General features: G+C 34.1%; 1 protein-coding gene across 1 annotated transcript in view; it reads right to left on the bottom strand.

Moving 5' to 3' along the window:
- KLHL1 (kelch like family member 1) overlaps nucleotides 1–21619 on the bottom strand; it is a 393181-nt gene that overhangs the window by 81390 nt on the left and 290172 nt on the right. The window contains exon 7 of the mRNA XM_045080638.1: nucleotides 7537–7761. Within this exon, the coding sequence (XP_044936573.1) occupies nucleotides 7537–7761 (225 nt within the window). The remainder of the gene's footprint in view (nucleotides 1–7536; nucleotides 7762–21619) is intronic.

Genomic DNA, 21619 nt, shown 5'->3' with positions numbered 1-21619 from the left:
GCTTACAAACTGATCTACAGATTTAATGCAATCAGTATCTGAATCGCTTACGTGAGAAACTAATTCAAAAATCTGTATGAAATGCAAGAGAATCCAAATAGCCAAAAAAGTCTTGAAAAAGAACAACAAAGTCAGAGGTCTCATACTACCCACTCTCAAAATTTCAATCACTAGAAAGTGGCAGCAATAAAGACAGTGTGGCACTGGCATAAGGACAGAAATAGAGATCAATGGAATAGATTTGAGGTTCTGTAAATAAATCCTCACATTTAAGGTCAATTGATTTTTGACAAGGGTACCAAGACAATTCAATGGGTCATATGATAATTCTATTTTTAATTATTTGAGGAACCACCATACTGTTTTCCAGAGTGACTCTAACACTTTGCACTCCCACTAACAGTGCATGAGGGTTCCTTTTTCTCCACATCCTGACCAACACCTGTTGTTTCTTGTGTGGTTGATAATAGCCCTCCTGGCAGGTGTGAGGTGATATCTCATTGTGTTTGATTTGCATTTCCCTGATGATGAGTGATGTTAAACATCTTTTTCTATGTCTGTTAGCCCTCTGTGTGTCTTCTTCTGAGAAATGTCTGTTCATGTCTTCTGCCCATTTTCAAATTGGATTATTTTGGGTTTTGGTGTTGAGTTGTATGTGTTCTTTATATATTTTGGATATTAAACCTTATTGGATATATCATTTGCAAATATCTTCCCCCCACTTAGTTGTCTTTTTGTTTTGTAGATGGTTTCCTTTAAACAAATACTGTATTGTTTCATTCATTTGTGGAATTTAAGAGATGAAACAAATGAACAAAGAAAAAAAAAGAGACAAACAAAAAAACAATCTCTTATATATAGAGAACAAACTGGTGGTTGCCAGAGGGGAGATGGGTAAGGGGATGGGGGAAATAGAAGAAGAATATACTTATCATGATGAGCACTGAGTAATGTATGGAATTGTTGAACCACTATATTGTACACCTGAACTAATATAACATTGTATGTTAATTTTACTTGAATTAAAAACATAAATAAATATAAAATTAAATTTTAAAAAAGACAATTCAGTGGGAAAGAAAGCTTGTGTTTTATACTATTTCTAACAAATGGTTCTGGGACAACATGCAAAAGAATGAAGTCAAAAAGCTTCTATACATCATTTACAAAAACTAAAAATGAGTTATATTCCTACATGTAAGAATTAAAAACACAATACTTGAGGTTTTTTTTTTTTTAGATTTTATTTATTTATTTGACACAGAGAGAGAGATTGCAAGTAGGCAGAATGGCAGGCAGAGGGAGAGGGGGAAGCAGGGTCTCTGCTAAGCAGAGAGCCCAATGTGGGGCTCCATCTCAGGACCAGGAGATCATGACCTGAGGCTTAGGCAAAGGCTTAACCCACTGAGCCACCCAGATGTCCCCCAAACACAATACTTCTAAAAGAAAACATTAGCATACATTTTCATGACCATAGATTTGAAAATAGCTTCTTGGATATGTCACCAAAAATATTAGAAATAAAAGAAAAAAAAAATAAGTTGGATTTCACCAAGTTAGTAATTTTGTGCTTCAAAGGACACTATGAAGACAGAATAGAATGTATAGGATGGGAGAAAATATCTGAAAATCCTATACCTGACAGAGGATATGTTCAGAATAGATAAAGAATGACTTAAACTCGACCATAAAAAAATAATTCAAACAAAAAATGGACAAAATATTTGAATAGAGATTTCTCCAAAGAAATGAATGGCAATAAGCACATATAAAGAATCTCAAAATTATTCACTAGAGAATTGCATATAAAACCACAGTGAGATACCATTTCATATATACTAGAATAATTACAATATAAAAGGAAAGGATAATAAGTGCTAGCAAAGATGTGGAGAAATTTGCACCCTCATACATTACTGAGGGAATAGAAAATGGCACAACCATTCTGAAAACCAATTTGCACTTCCCCTAAAAGTAAAATATAGAGTTGCTATATGACTCAACAGTTCTACTCCTATATATATACCTAAGAGAAGTGAAAATACACAGTATAGAAAAAAATCTATGCATGAGTGGTCACAACAGTTTTATTTTATTCATAATAGACCAAAAGTGGAAACCATCCAATTTTTTTTTGTTTAAGATATATAAACATAATGTATGTAGTAAATTCTAACAATGAAATTATCATCCATAAAAGGAATGAAGAACTGATATACACTACAACATGAATGAACCTTGAAACTGTGCAGTCGATGTAAAAGTAGCCATAAACAAAAGGCTACAAATTGTATGAGTTCATTTATATGAAATGCCCAGAATAGGCAAATCCATAGAGACAAAAAGTAGATTAATTATTGCTAGAGGCTAGAAGAATGGGACAATGAAGAACAAGTGCTATTGGGTGGAGAATTTCTTTTTACAATAACACAAATATTTTGGGATTGGAGAGGGTGATAGCTGCGCAACTACGAATGTACTCAAAGGCACTCAATTCTGTACTCTAAACCTTAACTTTAGGGGCATGTGGGTGGCTCAGTCAGTTAAATGGTTGCCTTCAGCTCAGATTGTGATCCCAGGGGTTGGGATGGAGCCTTGCATTTGGCTCCCTATTCAGCGGGAGCTAGCTTCTTCCTCTGCCTTTCCCCCTTGATCTCGCTCTCTCTTCCTATCAAATAAATAAAATCTTTCAATAAAAATAAAATAAAGCTTATCTTTATGGTGTGTGAATTTTGCCTCAATTGACAACTAAATCAACTAAACACAAAAACAACTAAAGCAACTTCTACCATATATTTAATATACAACATGGTGCCTAGCATATAGAAAATCCATAATAAAACATAGCTTTTACTCTTTATCAATTTCTCTTGAAAAGACATAATTGCAAACAACGTATAGCAGTAATGTTTTACTCAGAGTTTTTTTTTTTTAATTTCATTTTTTATTTGACAGAGAGAGACACAGTGAGAGAGGGATGAATATAAGCAGGGGGAGTGGAAAGGGGGAAGTAGGCTTCTTGCTGAGCAGGTAGCCCAATGTGGGGCTCGATCCCAGGACCATAGGATCATGACTGGAACTGAAGGCAGACATCTAAAGACTGAACCACTCACGCACCCCTTATTCAGTTTTATATAATATAAAATGTGGTGTGGGTGCCTGGGTGGCTCAGTGGGTTAAGCCGCTGCCTTCAGCTCAGGTTATGATCTCAGGGTCCTGGGATCCAGTCCCGCATCGGGCTCTCTGCTCAGCAGGGAGCCTGCTTCCCTCTCTCTCTCTCTGCCTGCCTCTCCATCTACTTGTGATTTCTCTCTGTCAAATAAATAAATAAAATCTTTAAAATATATATGTGGTGGAGAAAAAGCACGATATCTAGAATTATGTGCTTCAAAGACATAAATGTCAAAATAAAACCTCTTAGCGTATTGAGAGAACTGTGGTCTTAATTAGTTTAATTCTCTAGGCAGAAGCATTGCTCCCTTGACATCCAGACTTGATATGCATATAATTTTTCTATGCTATTTTATTCAGCAGAAGGAGATTTCTTCATTTATTGATAGCTAACTTTCTATTGATAGAAATAAATTTATTGATAGCTAACTATTTATTGATAGACAATTTTTGGTCATATAATCATCTTTAACAACCAAAGAACTCATGTTCTCAAAAAATAATGCAAGTTTTGTTTTTCCTATATAAATCAAGGGAGGAAAAAAGCTATCTAGGTCAAAAGTCTTGAATTTTTATTTTATATATATATTTTTAAAATTTTACTTTAGCCTTTACTTCTAGCCACTTGAAAGTTTAATATGGAATTACATAGTCAAATAGGTATACCACAGAATAGGTACTGATTAACTCTACAGCAAGTAAGATGGGACATTCTAATTTCTTCTGAACAAATTAAAAAAAAAAAAAAAACTAGCACAGAAGACTGTTGATCTACACTCAGACCCAATCCTGGGGATTGCATGAAAGTGAGAGTTACGGTGTTTTTGAAAAGCAGACATCAGGACTGTGAAAAATAATTAGAGAAACAGAACAACAGCTGTGACTTACTAGTGAGACAAAAATTCATGGCACTTCCCTGGGGGAATATCTTGGAGGGAAAATTTGATCTGTGCTCTTTTGATGTAGCTAAAAGAAGAGCTACTGCATCTTATACACTGCATGACAGTGACAGAGTAGCACCTATGAAGAGCTTGAAATAATTGGCTGGATGATGTCAGGAAGTCCTCAGAGCCCAGCTTAGATGAGGAACTGTTAAGAGCTCTTGCTGGTTCAGAATTTTCTCTTCCTATCCATGCTCCCAATCCTATAGTTAGGGCATTACAGATGAAGAAAGGCTCAAGGATATTTGTGTGCAAATGAAAGTAATAGATGTGTCCCAGAGGGTTATGTGATAGGAATAACAGCAGATAGGTTGACCAGAGTCACTTTGCAGGCTCAGGGCTCCACACCCTGGCATAATTCTCACATCCACTCCTGAATGTTTTGGGAAGACACAAAGAATGGCATATGCTTTAGCCAAAGTATCTGATATATCCATATGACTTAAAAATTACAGTTGAAAATAGAGTTAAATATTACATATTTCAGTGGGTTCAACTACTATTAAATAGAATTTAAAGAGAAGGACAATGAAAAGGCGGAAGAAAAAAATAGGTATGAGGAAGAAGAAGAGGAAAAGGGAGAAGAGGAGAAACAGAAGGAGGAGACAAAGGACTAACAGGAGAAAGAGAGAGTAAAAGAGTAAAAGAGAGAGAGCTTATAGAAGGAAGATGATCACATATAAATAAAAAATTAATTAAAGTGGCAGATAGGAATTTGAAATAGGCATAATAAATAGTCTCACAGAGATAAGGAAGGATATTAAGGTCATGGAGAAGAAAGCAATTATAGTGAATTATCAAATAGGAATAATGAATATGTAAAAAACAAAGTCAATAAAGATCAAGACATCAATACATGGGAGAGGTACCATAATGCACACAGATTAGGAACAATTTGGAGCACTAAATGGTAAAATTGATCATCAGGAAGCGATAAAGGGAAACATATAAAATTAAACTTGAAAGATATGATGGATTAAATAAGAAATACCAATATCAGTGTAATGGCAGTCCTTGGATGAAAGAAGCTAAATCAAAGCTTGATAGGTTATATTGAAGGAACAAGAATCTTGGGCCAAGGAGTTTCACTGCATTTGAGTATGACACAGAATGATGAACTTCCTGAGATTCAACTGATGATAAGGAATGTGATTAATATTAAAGAAAACATTCAGCTTCATCAGAGAACACATGTATCTTGTGTGTCAATCAATCTGGCTTCAACTGATTGGATTTTGGGTTGGCATCCAAGTTGAAGGTAGTTTTCTGTGTACTGGGCAGTGCTAGCAATCTATGAGGCACATTGAGATGAGAATTATGTCCAGACATGATGTCTATCACTAACTCAACAAGGTCAGATCTTGAAGAGTATTGTAGAGAGCTTTTACAAAACTGACAGGAAGCAATAACCACTTGGAAGTAAAACAGAGAGGAAACCAGTGGCATGAGATATGGAGGAGAGGTGATCCACTTGATAATGGAAGTGAAGCAGAACAAAAAACACAAAACAATAGAGGCTGAGGCATGAAAATACTGACTACAGTTGCTTTGGGTCACTAAAACTTATGAGAAATGCTGTATTACATTTCAGACATTTGTGATAGTTATTAAATTCATATGATTTGTTATGCAGCCTTACTTCCACACGGACCTTTAAAACAAACTCTTCAGCACATAAGACAAACTAAAAAACAATATCCAAGGTTGCTACTTTGCCCCGCCTTGATACCAAAAAGACCAGAATCTGTATGATAGTATTTTGAGGCAAAACCATCATCTTACACGCTTTAAGCACTTGAAATTAACACCACATAAGATGTATTCTTGGTGAAACATTTTGAGGTATGTTCTCTTGGCATGCAAATAACCTGCATAATTGAACTTCAATATACCTTAGTAGAAAAGAATTGAATTGTCTAAAACAAAAAGGGAGAAGACATTAAATTCCAAAAATTCCAATCCAGAGTGCTTATTTTCTGTATTTCACTCCAATAGAAATAGATAATTAGATAGTGAGATAATAAAAACAACACATAGAGCTTTCACATGGATATAAAAACAAATATCCTCCAATATATTTGAAAAAAATCGTATAAGAAAACTTTCATACTCATGAATATTACCTGGAAAGAATCATATGCCTGTTCACATTTTCCATATTATGATTGGGTTCCATGTGGTTTAAATAAATTATATGGTTTTAATTTAAAGCACAGAATTTTAAAACTTGAAATGGTCTCACATGACTATTACTATTCCTTAATTTAATAATGACTCATGTGAAGAAAAGGGAAGTAAACTAGAAGATCAGAAAGGTAAGTTGCTCTAGGTCAGAGCTCTTTTACTTATTTTTTTTTAAATTTTGCATAGATCAGTGGTAGAGTAGATAAGAATGGGAAACACAGTGCTGAACACCTCAAAGTTGAACTATCATTAATATGTTTTTTTAAATGATCTATAATTTTCCTTGCCAATGAATGTCTAAATCAGTGGATTTTCAATTAAACCCTGATACCTCTCTAATGTGTATATTCTAAATATACGAAAGATACTTATTTGACTACCTGACATATTTCAGGTCTTCAAAAAAACCAATTTGCCCTTCTCTTTATTATCCCCATGATACAAAATACAAATTCAGAAGCTGTTATTCATTATTACATCCCTCTTTTTCAAAACTATGTATAGGACTTTACAATTTACACAGTGATTTCATATTCCTTATCATCACTAGATTTTTATCTATTTAATAACTTTGAATTGGTGGCAAATCAGGAAACTGAGGGCTCTTAGTTAAGTGCTGCCCTTAAATCATGTCAATATGGTATTTTCAAGATGCACACCCAGATCTTCCGAATCCCAGTATGGTTCTCCCCATCACCAGGTTATTCCATACTATAAATCAGTTGAATCCTGTATTATTGACTGCTGGTGCCAAATAGATGTTACCCTTTCTCTAAACCCTTCTCCAATTGAGTTTTCAAGGTGGAATTAATTACATGCAAAAGTATGGGTAGGCTTGTCTATCCAGCAATATGGGGGTGAGCTATCTCAATTTTAACTTTTTCTCAATGCACTTTAACTATTTCTACCTCTGGGCTTCATTACTTTTGCCTCTCTTTGATAGTTCTACCTCTTTTTTTTTTCCCCCTTATTCAACTTTACATAGTGTATGAATGTCAGATTGTGAAAATTTTGATGATAGCTTGAGATTTACTTATTCTGGTATCTTTAACATCTTTCTCTATATTTTAACACACACTGATCAACACAGTAAAATGTCATAAACTTAAAAATGCTCCAAATAAGCCCATGATTTACCTAAAGTTAATGATAATTAATGATGGTAATGCTATATTTTAACATACATTTTCACTATCAATAAATGTTCTAAAAATGATATCAATAAAGTAAGAGATCTTACCTAGACCATGTCTATGTGTTGACATTGGTGGTAAGACAGTCCAGGTCTTGGTTTTGGGATTGTAACATTCAACAGTGTTCAATGTCTTTAAGCCATCTCGACCTCCAATTACAAAGAGTTTGTCATCAATCACAGCCACACCAAACTGCAATCTCCTGCCGTTCATCATCCCTGCCTGGATCCACAAATTTGTCCTGAGGTCATATTTCTCTATGGTTGTAGCTCCTGATAAAACACAAAATCAAATAGTCACCATTTACTACTAATTCACCATATAACCTGCCCACGGCAATGTACAAATGAAGATGTGAAAACATTCTTGTCACAATTATTTTTCTTAGAGAAAATGTGGCAGAAAACCAAAGGGAATAGTAATTTACATTATTTTCTCTTCTTGGCAAGCACTAATGATCAAAATAGACACATCTATAATTTGTTTGAATTACATGATTGTCTCATGGTAAACTATTGATTCAATAGAATAATTGTTGGTCATGCCACAGTTCTGTCCATAGATTTTACAAATTCTTTCTATCACTGTTTGCTATTAAAAAAATATATTAGTATAATTTCTATATTATTCCTGTATAATTTCTGAAAGTGAAGATAAATGAATAAATTCTTTATGTTTCTTTTAAAATTTACTTTATGACTTAAAATAACAAAACCTTTTGTTTTATTTTATTTTAAAGATTTTATTTATTTATTTGAGAGAGAGCATGCACAAGCAGGGAGAGGGGCCATGGGAGTGGGTGAAAGAGGTTCCCTACTGAGCAGGGACACCGAGTGTGTGGCTTGATCCCAGGACCCTGAAATCATGAGCTGAGCCACAGGCAGATGCTTAACTGAATGAGCCACTCAGGTGCTCCAAAATAAGAAAACATTTAAAAGTAAATTTAAAGTTATGTAAACAAATGTCAGCTTTGCTTTTTAAAGTCTTTTTTTTTTTTGCATCTGGGGAATAGCTTAATAGAATCTAGAGGCATACAATGATTTTCTATCCTTATCAAACATGTTATAGTCTCTAAATAAAATAGCTTATCTTTCATAAAAGATTTTTATACATAAATTTGAGAAATGAAATAAATCTGATAGCAATATAGAAATTGAAAGAAGAAATAAGTTAACTTGCTGATTAGATATGTTTTCATGGATTCCTTTACACATTTCAATTAAAAATGTCTGACCTAAACAAATTCACAAATGTTTATATGACAAGATATAGCTAACAAACACTAATCATGCTGTTCAGTGTTTGTTCTTAATGTTCAGATTTATGTTCACCAAAGTTTTTAGATTTCCTTACAAAGGGAGTCAACATACTTGTGTACTTTCACTTATTCAATAAGGATCTCTTTTACTTGTAATATAATAAAATTTTACAAACTAGGGAAAGCATTCATCAGGGGGACTCATTTACTGTTTAGAGAGTAACCGGCACTGAACTAAACAAATATGAACAGCATGGTAGAAGTTTTGCTAACTGAAGTAAAAATGACACAATATATGCTCCCTTTTTATTCAAAGTAACAAAGAAGTAATAATTTAGATATTAGGTTAGATGCATTAAATCTGTTTTTAATCATATTAAAAGTGAGCTAATTTCCAAATAACTAAATATGAAAATTATTAAATTATTATTATTGGAATAAAAATAAATTGTAATGTTCATAAAAGCTATTTATACTATTTAGTTACATAGGAAAAATTATTTAAATAAGTGTTTATTTTAGGCCTAAGTGTATTTACTATATTTTATATTTAATGTTTTATTCAATGATGAACAAATCAAAATTCCAAGGTGAACTAATTTGTTGAATAATTTCAAAGTCATCTAAATTCTCAAAGCTTGATAACATTGGGATTTCATGAATGCCTAATTAAAAATTAAGTTATATGGAAGTACCTCTCTCTTATGACTAATCTTGACAAGTGATAGTAGAGGAAATAGTATAACCTAATCCTAATGAGCCCAGTTCCATGAGACCCATATTTTGGAGGTATAGGTAGGCAAGAAAGTATGTATTTGTACAACTGCACTTTTCATAATGTCCCAAACCTTGGTCAAAATCTTTGCAGGTAATTTGAGGTCTATTTATCCTTCTAAGAGAAAATAGTTGGTAATGTGTGAAATTAATGGCTTCTAAGCAACCAAAAAAGTGTTATTCAAAAGGGAAGTGAATATTTGATCTGAGTTTCAAAATCATATCCAAAAAGCTAGATATGACTTAAATCACAACATACAGCAGGATTTTTAGTTTTATAGTGTTTTCCCTCTAACTGAGTCTTCAAAGGTAAGCTACTCACTTTATCCTAAAGTTGTTACGTCAGAAATAGAATATACCCTTGTCTTCATTTTTCAGATTACTGTTTTAATTTCCTATGGTTGCTATGAAAAATTACCTCAAACTTAGTAGGTTAAAAAATGCACTCATTTATTATCTTATAGCTCTGGAGGTCAGAAGTTAAAAATAGGTCCTACTGTGCTAAAATCAAAGAGTTCACAGGGGCTTTAGGGAAGATGTGAATTTCCTTTCTTGTCTTCCACAGGTTATCTGTATTCCTTATGACCTTTTCTTCCATCTCCAAAGCCAGCAACATTGCATCTCAGACATTGATTCTTATGGTTACATTGGGCTCACCCATATATAATCTGAGTTAATGCAGACTATTCCTATTTAATGTAGAATAGCCTGCTTAAAGTCAGCTAATTAGTTTTAGCTAAAACTATAGAATATAAAGCAATTTGTAAAATTTCCTAACTAAATGAAGTTACATAATTCAAAGATAAATCTCATTCTTGGCATATATAATAATATGAAATAAAATGACAGCTATTTTTGAGACTATATTTATGGTATTAAACTACATATATTTCTGTATATTTTTAGATACTTTATAATTTACTTAACATATACTCTGTATTAGGTAAGGGCAAGGTGCCTGGCCTTTAAAATAATATAAAGTTTTGATGTTGCTTTATTTGAAATAACTCCTGAAATATCATTTTCTGCAAAAAGTAGTCATAACATCAAGGGAAATAATGGCACATATTATTTAGGATTACTAACATATTATGCATGTCTTATTGAAATATGGTTGTTAAGTCCATATTGAGTAAAGGGTTTTGAGTAGACTTAAAAATAAGATAGTAACATTAAGATAGTATTTAGTGAGTACTTCTTATGCTCTAAGAGATTTACATGTATTAATACATTTAATTTTTTAATTTAATTTTATTTTTTCAGTGTTCCAAGATTCATTGTTTATGCACCACACCCTGTGCTCCATGCAATACAGGAGCCCTTCTTAATACCCACCACCAGGTTCACTCATCTCCCGTGCTCCAAAACCCTTAGTTTGTTTCTTGGAGTCCACAGTCTCTCATGGTTCATTTCCCCCTCTGATTTACCCCAATTCACTTTTCCTTTCCTTCTCCTAATGTCCTCCAAGTTATTCCTTATGCTCCACAAGTAAGTGAAACCATATGAGAAGTATATTTAATTTTTATTAAAAATTGATGACACAGGTATTATTATTATTATGCCAAATTTATAGAAAAGATGAATCAGCAAAAGCTTTAGTAAAGTGCTCAGTGTGTCTCAGATAATAACTAGTGGACCCACAGTATTAACCTGGCTCTAGAACCCACTCTGATAAACACATCTTTTTACCACTTGACCTGGTTACAGGACAAATTAATTGCACTTAATATATGCTGAAGGAAGAGTTTTATAAATGCCTTTTCCTGAGATTGAATGACCTATTTCCCAGAACCTGGTAATGTGATAAGAAATCACTCCATTGGATTGTTATGCTGTCACAGTTCACCTTAATCTAGGAAGATAACCTGGTCACATGAACCCTTGAAAATGCGAGATATTTCTCTGGCTAGTTGCAGAAAGGGAAGTCAAAGAGATTTGAAGCATGAGCAGGACTTCAGCAGCTGGTTTGAAGATGGAAGGAATAGAGGTAACCTCTAGGTGACCAGAGTTTCCCTCACATGACAGCCAGCAAGGAAGAAGTGCCTCAGTTCTACCACAGGAAACAAATTCTGTCAGCAATCTGAATGAGCTTGGAAAATGGCCTCCAGCACTGGATGAGAGCACAATCTAGCCAATACTTTGATTTTAGCCTTTTGAGACCTTGAGCATATAATCTAGACATGCCATCCTAGATTTATGATTTACAGGACATGAGCTAAAAGAATGAGGGTTGTTTTAAACTACTGTTTGTGGTAATTTGTTACAGCAGCAATAAAGTATACTTTGTTTTAATTTGAATTTTTAAAAATTTATTAAGTATTTGTTTTCCAAATTGAATAAACATAACATTATATTAGATATAATGTAAATACAAAAGTATTTTCCTCATGACAAAACAAACAGCAGGCTCCTGTCTCAAAATATCAACTGAGAAAAAGTGCTCAAGATATTACTGGGTCTCTTTAGAGTTGTTCATTATACAGTCATATGTGATTAAATTGGGAACAACAGGAATTAATATTTGTACCTTCCACTTTGGCATGACTGATAGCAGGACTTATTCCAAAGTCTATAATTCAAATACCTTGAGCACAGCACAGAATAAAATGATAATAGTTCTCTAAACTGACAAATAATGTCACAAAAAAGCTCCTAGAAAGAAGATAAAGCTGCTTTATTCAACTCAACAGAAACGCCCTCAGGTCTTCTCAGAAAACCTTTGTACTATAATTCTAATGCCATATTAATAAGCTCAGTTACCCGACTCACAAGAATTTTTACAAACCTCAAATGAGAGTGAGCTGGAGCAATTGAAAGCAGCAAAAACTGACAGTGAGGGAGAAACCAGAACAAATTATGTTTTAACCGAAATAGAACACTCATTCACAGCTATTAAACAAAAAACACATTTTTTTTTCGCCTAAAGACTTTGGTACCAACACTGATAGTGATCTTGATGCCATCAAATCATTCAGAAAAGGTTAAATTATGTCAGATGTATTCTTTTTAAGGAAGCAATAAATATGGAGAAGCATATTGGAAAAATTTTCAAGCAAAGAGTTTTTTTTTTTTTTTTAAGGATACTTCAATATAAAACTTCAAGCTTTAAAGAAAATAGCAGTATAAGGAATGACTTATTTCTTGAATTTTTCATGGAATAAGCTTTTCATTGACTTTCATGTGTCGAGATGCTTATGAAAAATATAGCTTTGGGATAACATTCTTACACATATAAAAGATATCACTGCAGGGAAAATAATTTTAAAAGGCAAATAGGTCATTCCTTTTTAGGTAGTTTGTTATGTTTTACAAGGATGGGATTGTAAACATTTCCTAATCATCAAAATAATTTCATATGTGCCAAATAAACCAACAAAATTCCTCATTTGTCCCTTTTTAATTTATTATAAGCCTGATACATAGCTATGAATAGAGATAAAAATGTAAATATTTTTCATTAAGCTTAATGCTAGATTTTGAGGTAGATATATAAATTTCAAAAATCTAGCATTATGTTTAATTTAAACTAATTTCAATCAGTTCAAGAATTCCAAAGGATGCCAACTGTTTTATTCATAGCCAAGAGAAACAAAAGTATGGAAGATAATTTTTATTCTTTGTATTTTATGTAATATTCATAATAATCACTATAATAACTAAAAATTATCACCATTAAAATCTTAGAAAAAAAATTAAGTTTTTTTAGAAGTTGGCAAGTCAGATAAGCAAAATGCAAAAATCAGTGTAATTTCTTTAGAAAAAAATTATATTCACCTAGATTGTGTAAAGAACCTATTTAAAATAACACCACTAAAAGTGAGTTATCTAAAAATCAGCCAGACAGATTCCAGACTTAAAGAAAAGAATTAAAACTTTATTGAAAGATGTTAATTTGTAGCAAGACAGGAAACAACATGTTTTGGAGAGGATGTGGAGAAAGGGGAACCCTCTTACACTGTTGGTGGGAATGCAAGTTGGTGCAGCCACTTTAGAGAACAGTGTAGAGATTCCTCAAGGAATTAAAAATAGAGCTTCCTTATGACCCTGCAATTGCACTACTTGGTATTTACCCCAAAGATACAGATGTAGTGAAAAGAAGGGCCATCTGTATCCCAATGTTTATAGCAGCAATGGCCACAGTCCCCAAACTGTGGAAAGAACCAAGATGCCCTTCAAGGGACAAATGGATAAGGAAGATGTGGTCCATATACACTATGGAGTATTATGCCTCCATCAGAAAGGATGAATACCCAACTTTTGTAGCAACATGGACGGGACTGGAAGAGATTATGCTGAGTGAAATAAGTCAAGCAGAGAGAGTCAATTATCCTATGATTTCACTTATTTGTGGAGCATAACAAATAGCATGGAGGACAAGGGGAGATGGAGAGGAGAAGGGAGTTGAGGGAAATTGGAAGAGGAGGTGAACCATGAAAGACTATTGACTCTGAAAAACAATCTGAGGGTTTTGAAGGGGCGGGGGAGGGGTCAGAGTTTGGGGCACCAGGTGGTGGATATTAGGGAGGGCACGGATTGCATGGAGCACTGGGTGTGGTGCAAAAATAATGAATACTATTACACTGAAAAGAAATTAAAAAAATTAAAAAAAAAGAAAGATGTTAATATGAATCAGTAGAAAGAATCATACTAATTTAAACAGATGGCTTGTTTGCAGAAATATGAATTATTATCTTCTATGATCACAATATGATATTTTGTACAAGGTATTTATGAACTTTTGCTTGTATCACTGCAAATTCAAATGTAAATATTAAAAATGCACTTTTTAAATATTTTATTTATTTATTTGAAAAAGAGAGAGCATGAGGAGAGGGTCGAGAAGTCAGAGGGAGCAGCAGACTCCCCGTTGAGCAGGGATCCTGATGCGGGACTCGAGGATCATGACCTGACAAAGTGCTTTATGACAAAGGAAAAAAGCTGTATTCCTGAATTGGAAGTGAAAGCCAGAAATAACCCTAATGCACTTGATATTTATAATATAATAAAAAATCTGTCTTAATCAATGGAAAACATTTTATTATTTAAAAAGGTTTTAAAGGGGCACCTGGGTGACTCAGTTAAAACCTCTCCTCTCAGCTCAGGAGAGGGTTAAAGCCTCTCCTCTCAGCTCAGGTCATGATCCCAGGGTCCTGGGATTGGGCCCTGCATTGGGCTCTCTGCTAGGTGGGGAGCCTGCTTCCCCCTCTCTTTCTCTGCCTGCCTCTCTACGTACTTATGATCTATCTGTCAAATAAATAAATAAAGTCTTTTAAAAAATAAATAAAAAGTTTTTTAAGATAATTAGTTATCCTTTATAGAAAAATAAACAAACTTGGATTCCTGCCTTACTCTTCATACAGGAATGCACTTGGGATGAACCAGTGACTAAAGCCCAGGACACAAAGCCACAGAACCCATCAAATGGTTCTTTTCTCAAGATTCCACACACATTAACAGAGACAGGGAGATTTTAAGCAGATTGTCCTGGATTACACTTTAATAAAACCTTAAATAACCCAGATGATAAAAAAGCAGATGATGAGCACTGGGTGTAATACACAACTAATGAATCATTGAACACTACATCAAAAACTAATGATGCACTATATGTTGGCTAATTAAACATAATAATAAAAAAATAATTAAAAAAATAGGTGATTTATTTTTACTTCTATGTGGACTTCAGATCCATGAGGTAAAACCCTATGACCCAGAAGTTAAAATTAAGTATTAATGTATATATATATATATATGATTACCAATCATCTGAATAAAAAAATAGTTACATCAAGTCGAAAAAAAAAAAGAAACAAAACAAAACAAAAAGACTGAGAACATTAACAAAAACTTTTTATGAATCTAGCAAAGGGTGAATTTCCTTGATAAATAAAAAGGCTTTAGAGATTAAGAAGTAAATTAGACACATTAAAATAGTGATATGATAGGGCACCTGGGTGGCTCAGTGGGTTAAGCCGCTGCCTTTGGCTCAGGTCATGATCTCAGGGTCCTGGGATCGAGTCCCGCATTGGGCTTTCTGCTCAGCAGGGAGCCTGCTTCCCTCTCTCTCTCTGCCTGCCTCTCTGTATACTCATGATCTCTCTCTGTTGAATAAATAAATAAAATCTTAAAAAAAATAGTGATATGATAATGATATTAGTAGGCGATTAATGGGAAAGTGATATGAGTAACATATAAATATCAGAAGATTTAGTTAAGCTTCTAATAAATAACCTTATTAGATTTATAGCAGATTTAGAAAATGAATAATTTTGACATTGACATCAAAACCATCTGGTTGACATTAAATTGATGCAGAGGGTGTGAGTGTGTGTGTGTTCTGAGTGTGTATAATAAAATATATTATAAATTTAGGAAACGGGGAGAGTTGAATTTTTATTTGTAACTTCCTACTTTAAATATTTTTTCATAAATATGTCTTAGCTCTGTAACTGAAATATTCTTTTTTAATTTTTTTTAAAGATTTTAAAATCTTTAAACAGATTTTAAAATCTCTAAAATCTTTGACAGAGAGAGAGATCACAAGTAGGCAGAGAGGCAGGCAAAGAGAGGGGAAGCAGGCTCCCCACTGAGCAGAGAGCAGAAAGCCTCAAGTGGGGATTGATCCCAGGACCCTGACACCATGACAGAAGGCAGAGGTTCAACCCACTGAGTTTCCCAGGTGCCCCTAATTTCTTTTTAAAAGAAGATTTTGATGAGGGTGCCTGGGTGGGTCGGTTCATTGAGCAACTGCTTCCTGCTCAGTTCATGATCCTGGGGTCCAGGGGTCGAGTCCCACATCAGGGGTGCCTGCTCAGTGGTAAGCCTACCTCTCCCTCTGACCCTCCATTCTTTGTGCTTTCTCTCTCTTGTTCTTTCTCTCAAATAAATAAATAAAATCTTAAAAAATAAAATGAAAGCAGCTTTTGCTGTTGCTAACAATGACATAGGAAAGAGACTTAAAAAGATAATCCAAAATTGTAGTTATTATTTCTATCACTATTACTTAGCTATCTTTTTACAGCACAGAGCTCATATTTTAAAATAACCTTATAGCAAAATAACATATATATAAAGCATTATTACAAGTATAGTTTTTTCATTTTTTAATAAATACTCATTAAACATAAACTCATTTGTTTAACATTTTCAAATTGAATATTTATTTTCACAACTAACATTTGCCAAAATGAACCAAATCCTTGCTATTTAGATTATCAAGTACCCCATGACGTAATTAATACTTCCCATAAAATATCTATAAGAATTTTTCTAACCTTTGTTGAAAATGTGGGTATCAATGAATGAAAGGAAAAATGAATGTCATGACAATTGGATTCTAGTCTATTATTGACTGTATAATAAAAACACCAGTCACTGAAATGCCTTTTCATAAGTATAGTAAAATAACATGAGGTTTTCTTGATCTCCACCTAAACTATGCACCCTTGGGAAATGTATTTTTGCCTTTTACGTAAATGAGTACCCACTTTAAAAAGATGTATTAATTGAAGACTCTCTGTGATCTCCTAATATTTGCTCATTTAAAGTAAAGCCTTATATTAGTACCACATTAAGTGAAAGTGTAGCAACTTCTACTTATCTTTAAATCTTTTACTTCTCAAAATAAGTAAATAAGTAAATAAATAAATAATCTCTCACTTTTCACTCTCTGTAAATCTCTATCATAGAAGTAACTTAAAGTAGCCCTGAGGAGCCCTTCTTTGCCAGGAAAGAGCCACACATTGGAGAATTAAGATTTGGTTTGTATGAAACATCTGTACAAACACACACAAACTTACTCCCCTTGGATCTGCAAAAAGGAGACTACATTTAGAAGACAGATGTATTTATTATCATTTGCTATATATTCACAGGAAAAGTGATAAAAAAAGAATGTACTGAGTGCCCCAGAATTTATGGTTATGTTTATGGTAGGCATTTTACCATAACACCCTAATTTATTATTCAATCCACATTCAGAGAAAGATCTGTAAATGTACAGTGATGTGGCTCAAGTTCTATGACTACTAAAAGGAGAAATAAAGTTATAAACAGACTAAATTTTGAAGAATTTGATTTACAATTTTAATCCTGGTTTATCCTCAGAGGATAGACCAAAAAAGTTACAACCAAGAAACCAGAAGAACATAACATATTAAACACTAAGCTTTCTTTCTGAGTATGGGGCTCTCAAAGGAGACTTTACTGACTAGTGATTCACTTTTCACCAGAAAGAGCCTTCTTTCACTTTTCAATAAAGAACACGGCTTCCACACACTCTTAATTCTAGAGAACAAACAGATGGTCATCAGGGCAGGGGGGAAGTGGGGAGATGGGGGTTAAACAGGTTATGGACATTATGGAGTGCTCTTGTGGTGGGAACAGTGTTGAATCACTATACTGTGCAGCTGAAGCTAATATAACACTGTATGTTAACGAACTGGAATTAAAATAGAAATGTAACAAAACAAACAAACAAACAAAAAAGCAGTACTTCCAGGGCTGAAAGTCCTTGTCCATAGGCTCCTTGAGAATGATATAAACAACCAGAATTTAACCTAACACATAAGCATCTCTGAATTTAAAGAATGTTAAGGAAGCTGATGCCTTGACTTTACTTTGTTCTTTCCCCAAGACCCTCGGGCAAGTATGGTTCTTCCCTTAAATATCTGCTAGCAGCCCACTAAGTAGACACCTGTGCCAGAAGACAATTCTTTGTATCTGAAAAACAAACTAGGCTGAGGCTAACATGACGTTATCCATAGTTTTGAGTTGTTTCTATAATTTTGTGCAGACTGATGACCTTGAATTAGTAAACCTCTAATGGTATACTTCAGGTTCAAAGAAAACGTACCGAAGTAGAACCAAAGTGACTGAATGAAGTTACTGAGGCAGAGATCAAGTAGGGCTGTACTCAGAGGACAAAAATGAAAGAATAAGCTTTCTCCCATTTTATGGCTTTTCTTCAGAAAAAGTCATACAGTATTTTAAAGTTACTTCACCCACCTAACTGCAAATGCTCAGGTTTCTCTGACACAGAATTATAAGTGAATCATTGATGATTACTATTGAGTTAAATGCTTTAAAAATTATCCAGTTGTAGAATTGCAGTATTTAAAAGCTGTTCATTTTAAAGCTCTTGATAGTGAAGCTTGTCCATCTCAAGCCAAGGAAGTAAAAATCAGGTCAAGATAGTTAATTCTACCAATTTCATTTTCTTTTTTTTCTTTTTAATAATGCTTATAATGATGCAGTGTGATGAGACAAATTCAGTATAAAATAACCTGGTCAAGTTCTTTGAATAATTTTATTCAATAATTTTATTCTAGTCCTTTGGATAAAAAAGACAAATATCAGGAGCTTATCCCTAAAGTTAGATAGTTTAATTTTTAAAAAAATATATGAAAATCCAAGGGACACATTAAATATTTAAATGCCATAATAATATGTACTCTATAATCAAATGATTCAATAAAAAATCTTAAGGAAATTAAGGTTTTTATTTTATAGTTAAGAATTAACTATAACTATAATTTTTCCTCCTTTAAGGTTTTTTTAAATCAACATTCTTCTTATTAGTTTCATTAAGAAAATTTTCTTTCTGTTCACATGAAAGATGTAAGGAGGGCTGTCTGATCGATCAGACACCTGGCTGTTAATGAAAATCAATAATTGACATGGGGCTGCAGCTAGGCCGTCAACAAGGAGGCAATGAAAACATGTTGAAATAAAAGACTACACTCAGTCTATCGTGATCTAAGAGAAGAATCACTGCTCCTGTGATCTTGTCACCAGTGTATTTGCTTACCTTTAGTCTCCATTTATCATTCACAGCTGTCATGCGTGAGATGATAAACAGAATATATAATACTTCAATTTTATTATTATTTTCTCTCTTTTACCTCCAAAGTATATCCATTTGGAAAATTCTTAGCTTTTAACTTTCTGCTCACTCTTTTTTTTTTTTTTTAAGATTTTATTTATTTCACAGACAGAGATCACAAGTGGGCAGAGAGGCAGGCAGAGAGGGAGGGAAAGCAGGCTCCCCGCTGAGCAAGGAGCCCGATGTGGGACTCGATCCCAGGACCCTGGGATCATGACCTGAGCCGAAGGCAGATGCTAAACCAACTGAGCCACCCAGGCATCCCTCTGCTCACTCTTTCTTTGGAACTAAAATAATTGACCCTTGAACAACACTGGGTTGAACTATGTGGGTCCACCTACAGGTGGATTTTCCTTTTTATTTGACACAGTACAGGACTGCAATTGTATTTTCTCTCTCATGATTTTCTTAATAACATTCTCTTTTCTCCAGCTTACTTTATTATAAGAATACAGAATATAATGCACATACAAAATTCATGTAAATTGACTGTTTATGTTATTGGTAAGGCTTCTGGTCAACACTGGGCTATTAGTAATTCAGTTTTGGGGAAGTCAAGAGTTATCTATGAATTTTCAACTGTGCAGGGGTCAGTGCCCCAACTCTGCCATCTTTCCAGGGTCAGCTGTTGTCTCTTATACATGGCTTCCTCTAAGTCAGAGGGACCTCTGCTCACCGGCTATGTTCTTGTAAATAGGAAAGCACACTGTGATTGCTTTGTGTCAAGAAGAGAGCAGTGCCTATCAAAAATCTTAATTCCCCTTCAGCCAAAGCTAAAGAGGACTGCTACTTCATAGACTAATGCCTACAAGAACAACCTTGCAGTGGCCATCAACCTCACACCCCAACATTTAAGTCCTATTTCTCTGTATCGAGCAGCATGATTCTACAATATCTCTTCAAATACAGTCTTTGCTTTGCATGGTTCTGATATGCATGAATTTTAGTTACCATGGTTTAGTTAAATAACACTAATCCCCCAACAGATTTCAGATACCGCAATATGTTAATAGTGAGTAATTACGTAAAACACAAACTTTGCTTCTAGCTCTTTAGTGCACAAATCACTACTTAAATAACAGATATATATCAGGATCAGTGACCAATCACGTCTCTTATCTCCAAGTTTGCCAAGTGATTGTTCATTGCATTTCTGTTATCAAGTTCATGCACAGGCTGTTGTGTCACCTTTTTGTCTCCTAGTGATAAACTCACGGTCATTTAAAAGGGGGGAAAAAGGATAATTGAAGAGAGAATTGCCTAAGAAAGATATGAGTGGAGCATAAAGTGAAATTATAGTAGAATCACAGACTTTCATATCCTGTTGGTTGTGGATTGCCTCTGGAGCTCTATCCCCATCCTATACTTTTTTCAGTACTGGGCTGCCTGTGCAAGGGCCAGGCAATCTGAGCTTGGTCTCAATACCACAAAGAACTCTCTTAGGTAGATAAGCAGGGAGACAAGGAGGTCACCTGTGGTGGAACCTTGTAAACATGCACAGAAACTGTCCATTCGACCTGCCAATACCTTAAAGGTGGGTCAAGGGAATGTGGCATTTGGCACTACAAGTTTCCTACAGATACTGTAGAGAGGTTTATTTTCTTCTGTAGGTGGGGTTGGAAAGCTTTTTCTATAAAGGGCCAGACAGTAAAAAATGTAGTCGGTGGGTCTCCTTATGGGTCTCTTTGTTGTAACCATATGGTTATTATAGAATGAAAGCAGCTATAAACAATAGGCAAACAAATGAGAGAGGCTCAATAAAACTTTATAGCTACTGAAATATGAATTTCACAAAATGCAAATATTCACTAAATGCATCACTAAATATTATTCTTTTCAATGCTTATAATGTAAACACCAAAGCCATACAAAACAGATAGAGGGCTAAATTTGGCCTGTGGGCCTTAGTTTTTGCCAACCTTTGATCTTAGAATGCCAATATAATAGAAATATTTGGAGAAAATGGCCCTTGGCAAATGTTTGTTGGTTATAATAAATCAAATAAACATTTTTTTAAAGGAAAAAAAAATTACCATATAGTAATGTGTGTGTCAGATCTAACTCATTAGAGTGGCCTGCCTCCCTCAGCCAGTCATCATAAAATGGCAACATGGTCCTTCAGCCTATACTCCTTATCCTGCTTTCTTCACTTTATATTTCTCCATAACTAGTCATCATATGAGTGATTTTATACTAACATGTATGCTTGTTTATT

This window comes from Mustela putorius, unplaced genomic scaffold (genome assembly GCF_011764305.1).
Source record: "Mustela putorius furo isolate JIRA1106 unplaced genomic scaffold, ASM1176430v1.1 tig00000480_pilon_pilon_pilon, whole genome shotgun sequence".
In the NCBI taxonomy this organism is placed as follows: domain Eukaryota; kingdom Metazoa; phylum Chordata; class Mammalia; order Carnivora; family Mustelidae; genus Mustela; species Mustela putorius.
This window is presented reverse-complemented; position numbering and strand designations above follow the sequence as displayed.